This window comes from Talpa occidentalis, unplaced genomic scaffold, assembly GCF_014898055.3.
Source record: "Talpa occidentalis isolate TD23 unplaced genomic scaffold, MPIMG_talOcc4v2.1 talOcc4.7, whole genome shotgun sequence".
Lineage (NCBI taxonomy): Eukaryota > Metazoa > Chordata > Mammalia > Eulipotyphla > Talpidae > Talpa > Talpa occidentalis.
In genome coordinates this window covers 1888650-1897508 of record NW_023605083.1, presented here as the reverse complement: position 1 = coordinate 1897508, position 8859 = coordinate 1888650, and the positions used below count along the sequence as shown (strand labels likewise).

Sequence of the window (8859 nt, the reverse complement as noted above, 5' to 3'; positions counted from 1 at the left end):
GGACACGGGCGCAGCAGAGGCCTGATACGGTACATCTTACAGAAACTAGTGGACAGTAAGAAAGACTCCGCGGGCTCTGGGTCAAGAGGAGCAGGAAGGAAGAGGGGCCGAGGGGGCGGGGGGGGGGGGGGAGGGTGGGGAAAGACAAAACAAACAGAAGAGCACTTGGCACAGCGGGTGCTCTGCGCGCCCCGGGCCCTCGGGATGTGAGAAGACAGCCCTCCTGGACTGGACGGGGAGGGGAGGCCGGGAGGCAGCCGTCTGTCTGGGGCCCTCTCCAGGCTGGAGCCGAGGGCGGCCGCGGGGCCCCGTGGGGGCGGTGCGGAATCAGATGCAAGCGCAGCAGAGCGTCGAGCAGTCCAGCTTGGCAGGGGCTGCCGTGCTGCCCGCCTTCTTGTTGACCTTGGGCAGCAGCAGGACAAAGGACATGGCCAGGGCGCAGTGGTAGAAGCTGTGGACGTAGGTGTAATCCCAGTCCTGCGGGCGGGAGGGGTGGCTGCAGCTCCCCCGGCCCACACACCGGCCCCTCCTCCAAGCCCCCTTCCCCCGCCCTGCTCTGGGCCTCTGCTGGCTGCCTGGCTGCCGCAGCACCTGCCAGAGACCTGGGGTGCTCCCCGCTAAACCGTGCCCTCCTCCAAAGCACCCCGCACACTGCCCAGACGAGTCAGGACCCACCATGGTGCTCACGTGCTGTCCTGGGCCAGGGCCTGGGAGTCCGGGTCTGCGCCTCCACAGCGAGGCTGGGCGCCCCACAACCCCTCCATCTCTCCCCCTACACCCCGCCTCAGCAGCAGTTCCAGCTCCAGGCCCTCATCTCAGTGCAAGGGCTCTCAAGGCCCCTGTGACCCCAGCTCCAGGCCCAGCCATGCTGGGGGTGCTGAGGATGGACCCCACCAGGGTTTGAGGCCAGGACATGGGTGGGAAGTTGTGTGCGGAGTGAGATGCTATAGGAGAGGGGAGACCACCAGCCCCCGCCAAGCAGGGCAGGGCTCCAGAGGCCGAGGATACTGTGCCCTCCCTCCCCCGGCCTAGGTACCTCAAAGAAGAAGCGCAGCATGAGGGCCAGTGCCCCGAAGCAGAGGCCAGGGCCTATCTGCTGGGTGTAGACACTCTTGTCGGGGTACAGCCCCCTCTTCTCCTTCATCTGCTGCAGCTGCGGGGAGAGAGGCTCTTAGGGCACCGGGCGGGCTCCTGGGCAGCAGCAGGCTGCAGGGCCGGAGACAGAGCTGGCCCGCGTGAGTGGCTGGGAACCCCTGGGCCTTGCCAGGACCCCGCTGTGCCTGCCTCCCTGGGCCAGAAAAGCCACCCCTGAGGCCTCCCCCTCTCCCCCCAGAGGGGAGTCCCAGGAGACTTGGCGGGATGACTCTACAGCAGGGGTTCGGGGGCCTAGCGCCCGGCCTGGGCTGTGTAGGCAGCGGACTCGCGGGAGCGTCTGCCAGAGCTGCCTGCCTGGCGTGTGAGGCCTGCGGGTCCTTGGACACCCATGCTCGGTGGGGTGGTCACGGGGGGTGCACTCACAGAGATGGCTCAGGACCTGACAAGGGGACGCTCACACAGGTCCACACCCTGGAAACCACCGCCTGGGGCCAAGGTGTTACAGGGTGCAGGAGGCGTAGGGTCTCAGCAAGAAAAATGGTGGCAGCCCAAGTGGGTGGGGGCAGCACCCCTAACTGCATGTGCCCCACCGAGTGCAGTGAGGACACACACCTCATGCATGCACACCTGCACACACACATCCAAGCAGACCTGCACACACACACCCCCTTGCACACCCCCTTGCACGCGTGTGGCCTCACTCTGGGTCAGGGCAGTTTTTGCCAAAAAACAAACCATGAAACAGTATCTGGTTTTAGTTTTGTGGAATTTGCCTTCGAGGCTGGAGTCAGGACCTGGCCTAGATCGACCCCCGCAGCCCCCCCCCCCCACCCAGTCCCACTCCAGCGCCCTGAGGCCGAGGGCCCAGACCCAGCTCCCAGGGACAGGCTGCAAGCAAAAAAAGGACCCTCGTTCCAGGAAACAACCGCCCTTGAAAATCCAACATAAATTCCATGTCAAATGTTCTAGAAAACACAATCTGAGCCCCAGAGAGAGGGACCAGGCCAGCGACCGGTTCCAGCAACCGGTTCCAGCAACCGTGTCCGCCGCCCGAGGCCTGCCGGCTCCCCACCGGCTCCCCACCGCTTTGGGGGCCGACTTCTGCTCTGTGAATTGAATTCCGGCCTGAATTCAGTCGCAGGGCGGAACCAGGAGCCCTGACCCCGCTTCCTGCTCAGCCCTTATCGGACCAGCGCTCTGCTTCCAGGCCTTAATTAATGGGCTCCAGACCAGACGGCCCAGCGCATCCCGCCCCTCTCCCAAGCTGGGGTCAGCCTGGGCCAGCCTGCTTCCCGGAGCTGGAGGGGAGAGAGGCTCCTGCTCTGCTCTCGCTGGAGAATCGGAGGCCCGGGCCCCTCCAGCCGCGGCTTCTGTGGAGCTGCTGACCCCTGAGCCCGCAGCCCTCGTTAAGCAACTGGCAGGAGAGCGGCCCCAGCCCCCGCGTGGGGAGGAGCCGGTAGGACCGGGTATTTTGAAAACACACCGCCAGGACTTGATCTTCCCTCCCTGTGGCCGTAAAATGGGCTGGTTGGCACCCCTCCCCACGCCCCCTGACCCTCCTTCCCTGAGGGCTGTGCTCCCCTGGCCTGGGTGCCCACCCACTCCCTGAGGCCCCGCTGGCTTGGCTTCAGCTCAGGCACTCAGTGGACGTGTGGCCTGGCCTGGGCCTCCTGTGAGCCTTGGAACTGGGTCCCCAGGGGGGCAGCAGGGGGGTACGTGGAGGCGAAGGGAGGTGACCTTGGGGCCGGGGCTGCCGCTGGCCTGGAGATCAGGTCCAGCCTGTGGGCTTTCCAGGGGGAGTTCAAGTCCCTGCTAAGTCAGCTCCTTCCTGCTGGGGCCAGCATGGAGTCCTGGCTCCCACCTGCAAGCCATCACGCTTCAGCTTGGGCTAGTGATGCAGGGAGACAGGGCGGGTTTCTCTTCCTGCCCCCCACCCGGTGCCTGCATGCCTGTCTGCTGCATCTACCAAGCTTGTCTTCTTGCATTCTCAGGCAAAGGAAGGACATCCCTAAGAGGATAACAAGGACGTTCAACGTCAGGTGTTAACAGAGCAAGCTGGTGCCCACCCAAACCTCTGCAGGCCTGCATCAAAAGGACATGCCCACCCTCTCCCATCTCCCATTTGCTTGACCCCTTTGTATCCACACCCAGCCCTCTGCTGAAGAGCAGGGCGGGCTCTTTCAGGCATGGGTGTGCTGCCCTCCTCAGTTTGTCGACAAATTAAACTACTTTCCTTTTCCTCTAACTCTGTTTCCTTTTCTTGGCTGAGAGAAACTGAGGCCGGCATTGGGTGTCACTAGGGTGGGCAGTTTCAGTCCTTGCAGCCAAGAAGGCCTTGGTACAACAGAGGGTGCTGGGCAGCCTGGGGCCACGTGCAAAGCATCTCATTAGAACCAATCTCAAGCCTCACCCCCTCCAGGAAGTCTTCTGAGATTAACTAAGGCCATTTTCCAGTTGACACTGATTTCTAAAATCAGCTGTTCTCTTTAATAGCGACAACAACAACAACAATAATAAAAATGGCTCCCGTCATGGAGCCCGTGAGAAGCCAGCTCTGGACAAGCACTTCAGCTGCAGCCAGCCACCTGACTGTGACCGTGATTGTAACCGAGGCAGAGAGGAAAGAAGTGGAGAGGTCCTGAGTGAGTGAGGCAGACGCGACTCAAGCCAGGTCTGCTTGGCTGGGGCCCCCTACGGCCATCCCGAGCCCACCGTCCAGCCCACCCCTCAGGGGCAGGGGTAGACCGAGACCCCGCGGGGGCGTGTCACAGTCAGGGCGGGGTACGCACCCACTTGGCGGCGATGATGAGGACGGCTGTGCCGATGGGGCCGGAGTACACCCCGTAGCCCCAGCGGTCGTGGTAGATCCGCACGGCGATGGTCAGGACCCCGAACATCACCAGTGTCGACCTCTTGGGCTCGTCGAAGTCCGCCAGGGCTGCGGGGCCGGGAGAGAAGCCGCAGAGATGCCTAAGGGGTGAGCAGACCTGCCTGGCAGATCCGCCACCCAGGCCTTGTCGGACGTGCCATTTAATGAGGACACGCCAGGCGGGGCTGGCGTCTAAGAGCTGCGCGAGTGTCCCAGAGACTGGCCTGGCTCTGCCCGGGGACAGCAGGGCCTAATAGGCCGGTGGGGACAGAGTCGGCCTCGGGCTCTGGATGGCAGGGCGGGCGCCGGGGGCGGCCACTCACCCATCAGCGAGACCCACATGCTCAGTGCCGTCCCGTAGACGCTGAAGTACTCCAGGGTGTCCTGGCGCATGAAGCAGAGGACCGACAGGCCGGGCCCGTGGCAGGCGTGGTAGAGCTGCGGGAGAAGCCACAGGGGGCTGCTGGCTGGTCCGGGGCCCCCGCCTCCGGGGAGCCAGGCCTGTCCCGGGTCCCCACCCCTGGGCTTGCCCCTCATGGCTGTGAACCCTTGGGCAAGTTGCCCATGATTTTAGGCTCAGTTTCCCCTTCTGAAAAATGGGGGCACCTGACCCCTCCCCTCCGAGGGTCCTGTGGGTGGAGGCCGGGTGTCACAGAAGCCCAGGGAGGTGGGGCCTCGGTCACGAGTCTCACTGTGTCTCCAGGCCACTGAGCTCACCGAGAGGGGGTCTGTGGACACCCAGGGCCTGCACCCACCTTTCCATCGGAGGCCACAGCGTGCCCTTTGGGTGCCCGTTGCGCTGCCCTGGGGGTGTCACATGGGAAGCTCTGACGTAGCAGGTCTGGGTGGAGGTGGGGATTTTCCTCTTTAAGAGGTTCTCTGGCCCAGGGGCTGGCGCTGGAGGGAACACACTTTGAGAACCGATGGTCAGCCTCAGCCTTGGTTTCTGTCCCTCGGTGGGGCGGGGGGCCCTGCTGGACGGCCTCTGGGTCACCCCATCCCCCACGCCCTGCTGGCCGTGATCCGCCGCGGGCACAGTCTTGACGTCAGAGCCAGGGGCCTGTGCCGTGTGTTTTCAAAGGAGTCAACTGTTCCTCCCGGAACACAGCAGCGTCTCCTGGCGCACACCCCTCCCCGCTTCAAGCAATATTTAATTACATGAAGTAATTATTTTGACAACTTCCACGGGCACAAACAAGTGGGGGGACGGGCACAATTGGCTCTTGGGGAGCCCGGCTCAGCAGGAGGCAGAGGTGCCAGAAAGCCTGTGGGGGGGTGACACTCTGGGGGGCAGGAGCCTGGCTCACCTGGGAAGGCAAGCAAGTCGGGGGGACTTAGGGCTCCAACAGTTTACAATGGTAGATGACTAAAGGTGGGGGGCACCCAGGGGGCACCAGCTCAGGCAGTGTCCAGAATAGGGGAGAAGACAGTACTGCGTGTCCGTCCTGAGCAGACCACACAGAGCACGAGCTGGCCTCTGGGTGCTGCTCCTCAGGAGTGGTACCGGCAAAGGCAAGGCGAGAGGCCAGGGAGATGGTGGACGCCACCATTTAGCTCAAGAGAGGGAAGCTTCAGGTGGGGCCTGATCACGGTGCTCACATCTCTGCGAGACAGCGGGGGGAGGCGGACACTGGCTTCCTGGGGCTCGGGCAGGCAGAGCCAGGCCCTCTGAGCTCAGCACTCTCTGCTCCTCCAGACGCCCCCAGCGCCTCACCCTGTGCCCCTGTGCCTCTGTGGCTGGACCAGGCTGCTGTGGGGTCACAGCTTATGGCCGGGAATCTGCGGCCCCGCGCCCCAGAGTAGGGGGATGCTGTCTGTTTCGAGACCTCAGCGCCCAGGAAGATGCCTCTCTGCCATGGGATGCCGGCCCAGGACGGGGTGTGGAGCAATCTGAAGGTGCCCTGGGCCCCCGGGCTCGTGCCGACAGTGGGAACTGCTCTGTGGGGCAGCGGGCAGGTGGGTGGGACAGCCCTCGGAGGCCGCCTCTGGGCCCTGCGGTGTGAGCTCAGGCAAGCGGCGGCCGCTCTGGGCCGGAGATCCCCTGACAGGCACACGGCCCTGCCCGGCTCTGTAACGGGGGTGGCCCAGGAGGTGCTGGCGGGCACAGCAGCCACGCGGGCAGCAGGAGCTGCGGTGGGGTCCCGCGGGGCGTTGGGAGAAGGGAGGAATGTGGCGCTGGGGCCAGAGGACGTTTGTCAGCGCAGGCAGCTGCCCCTGCCACTCTGGCCGGGTGGGGCTGGGTGGGCCTCCGAGCGCTTGTGGGGCAGCTGTGGCCCGCGCGGGTGGGGTGGCCCGGCTGTGCCTGTGGTTTCGGGGGCTGGGTCTAACCCGGGCCTGGAGGGCAAGACCCCGGCTCCTCGCCTGCCGCGGACTGCCTCGTCCAGGCGGGGCTCACCAACGGCCCTAGTCCAGGCGGGGCTCACAAATGGCCTTGGACAACACGCCCGACAGAGCCAGAGCCCGGAGGCCGCTGGTGCCCACAGTGACACCCAGCTCCAGCCCCGGGGGCCTCAGGCTCCTCCCTTGTCAAATAGGGAGCACAGTCCCGGGCGCTCGGGGAGCTGGGAAGCCTGAGTGTGTGTAGAAGACCGGCAAGTCCCGTCTGGGGTAGCGCCGGTGCCGGCACCACGAGGGAGGTCTCCCCCGCAGGAAGAGACGGAGCCCAGGAATCCAGCACCTCAAAGCATCCAGCCCCCCCAGGTCACGGCTTCCTCCAGGAGCACCCTGAATGGGGAGCACCCTGCAGACAAGCCTGGCCTCCTGCTCCAGGGGCCGTGTGACGTGTGCGCGGACCTCCCTGCCCAGGGCTGCCCAGGCACCCTCGCGCTTGGTGGATTCCGCTTGTCTGGCTCTGTTGCGGGAAGGGGCTTGAGGGGACGCTCGCTTCCCGGCACACGCTCCTCACAGGGGGCTGGGGAGAGGCCTCTGGGCCGGGGAGAACGCCAGGGTCCGGCAGAGAGGGCGGGTGGACGAGACAGGCAGGCAGGGCTCACTAAGGGGGACAGAGGGCAGACGGATGGACGGAAGGACGGCTGAGTCTGTGGGGAGATGACTGATCAGACAGGCACCCGGGGAGACTGACAGGCAGAAGCCGAGGGCCGGGCAGGCCCAGGGAGGCAGGGCCGGTGGTGGGGGGCAGCTGGCATGGAGCGACCCGGAGCGTGAGGGAGGGGGCGTCTTCTGCAGGGGATGACTCCAGACACTGAGAGGGACCCCGCCCAGAGGACGGGGGAGAGACGGACGCAGAGAGCAGACGGGACCCAGAGCACAGAGGAGGCCGGCAAGAGGAGGCCGGGGAAGAAGCGCAGAAAGGGGGCCGAGCTCGGGGAGACGCGCCGGGTGCACAAGTAGAAAGAGGAAGGGCCCACGGGGCGGAGAGAGACGGGAGCGGGAGCCGGACCCTGTGCTGGCGCCAGCCCTGGGATTCTGGGCTCAGCGGCCCCCCAGCCCGCCGTGCCCCTGAACCCCGCTGAGCCCCGGGCCTGGCTCGCCCGTCTCTGTCCTCTTGGCCAGGGCAGCGTGAGCCCCAGGCGGCCGGGGCGGTTCCCTGGAGGGGCTTGTCCTCGTCCACCGCCCTGGCCTGGGGGCTCGGTCTGGCCCTCAGGGGCCGTGATGCCGGAGCGACCTCCGGCTCAGAAGAGGAAACCCAGGCCCGGGTTTCCTGCCCCTCACCCTCTCCCCTGGCTCTGGGCGCCGCTCTCGCCTCCAGCCACCCTTCCTCATGGCCCAGCATGGGCTGGGTGAGAAGCGGCTCCTCTCCCCGTCTCTGGGAGGGCCCCGCGGACCCCCCGCCCGGCCCGGCCCGGCCCGGCACTCACCGCCACGAAGAACATGGTGAAGAGGTAGACCATGGCCTCCATGTGGAAGCGCCTCCTGGCGGCGATGCTGACCGTGGGGAGGAAGGCCAGGCTGCTGAGCGTGGGCAGCAGCAGTTTGGCCGCGAGCGTGCCCATGGCCGGGCGGAAGGTGCGGCTGCGCGGGAGGGCGGGCGAGCCTCCGGGCGGCGCTGGCAGGACGGCTCTGGTCCTGCTCCGCTCCGGCGGGCTCCGAGGGCAGCTGTGTGTCAGCGCCCACAGGGAGGCAGGGCCATAAGCCCCCATGTCCAGCAGCACCGCGAGGCCTGACAGCTGCCACCCACGTGACCAGCACTTGCCTCTGGTTTTTTTTGGAGAGCTGTCGCCCCCGCGACCTGAGGCCGAGCCTTCGAGAAGTCCCCGTGAATACGAGCTCCGGCTTCTTCCCGCCTCCACTCTGGCCCTGCACCTGCGGCCCAAGTCCACTGGCTCCTTCCTGGACCTCAGAGGCCCAGCTGCTCCAGCCTTCCCCAGCTCCTGGGGCCCCAGCCTCCGCAGCCCCCAGGGCAATGTCCCCTTTCCTGAGACACCACTCGGCCGCCGCGCCCCACCCACCCACCCAGTCTCCTCTCGGCCCTGCCCGGCTCCTCTGCTGGCTGTGGGGATGGTCCCTGCCCCCCACCCTCCCTTGCTCGGTGGGGTGTTGTGGGGGTGCGGGGTGTACCCAGCAGCTCGCTGCCCCCGCCCCCTGCGCCCCAGCCAGGGCTGGCTGAGTGAATGACTCTGTGAAAGAGTGAATGGACGCCCACGCCCTCCAGCCCAGCCTGGCACTCAGGAGCCCGGCCCTCTCCAGATGGGAAAACCAGCGCCCGCTGTGTGCGACTCAGTTAGAGGCCGGCGAGCCTTGGCGGTCCTCGGGGAGGCCACGCCCGGCCCTCCCACCTCCAGGCCCCTCGGCTGCAGCCCAGCCCCAGCCCCAGCTCTGCACGGGGTGGAAATGGTGGGTGAGGGGACGTGGCTAGGCGTCAGGTGCCAGGACGTGCTGTCCGGAGCCGTGGCCTGCTCAGAGCGGGAGGACACCCCGCGGTTGGTCCTGGGCCT

At 66.2% G+C, this 8859-nt stretch overlaps 1 protein-coding gene across 1 annotated transcript; it reads right to left on the bottom strand.

Moving 5' to 3' along the window:
* Positions 1–327: 327 nt before the first annotated feature.
* MYMK (myomaker, myoblast fusion factor) lies at positions 328–7917 on the bottom strand. The gene is made up of 5 exons (XM_037492970.1): positions 7783–7917; positions 4288–4402; positions 3885–4033; positions 1037–1153; positions 328–477 (listed from the first exon to the last, which is right to left on the bottom strand). The coding sequence occupies exons 1-5, from the start codon at positions 7915–7917 to the stop codon at positions 328–330; spliced, it is 666 nt and encodes a 221-aa protein (XP_037348867.1).
* Between the last annotated feature and the right edge of the window lie 942 nt (positions 7918–8859).

Excerpts from the sequence above, each read along its gene's own strand:
- MYMK (XM_037492970.1), bottom strand. The coding sequence starts at position 7,917 with ATGGGCACGCTCGCGGCCAAACTGCTGCTGCCCACGCTCAGCAGCCTG. Across the intron at positions 4,034-4,287 it reads CATGTGGGTCTCGCTGATGG|CCCTGGCGGACTTCGACGAG; the intron begins GTGAGTGGCCGC and ends CCGGCCCCGCAG. Across the intron at positions 1,154-3,884 it reads TCATCATCGCCGCCAAGTGG|CTGCAGCAGATGAAGGAGAA; the intron begins GTGCGTACCCCG and ends CTCTCCCCGCAG.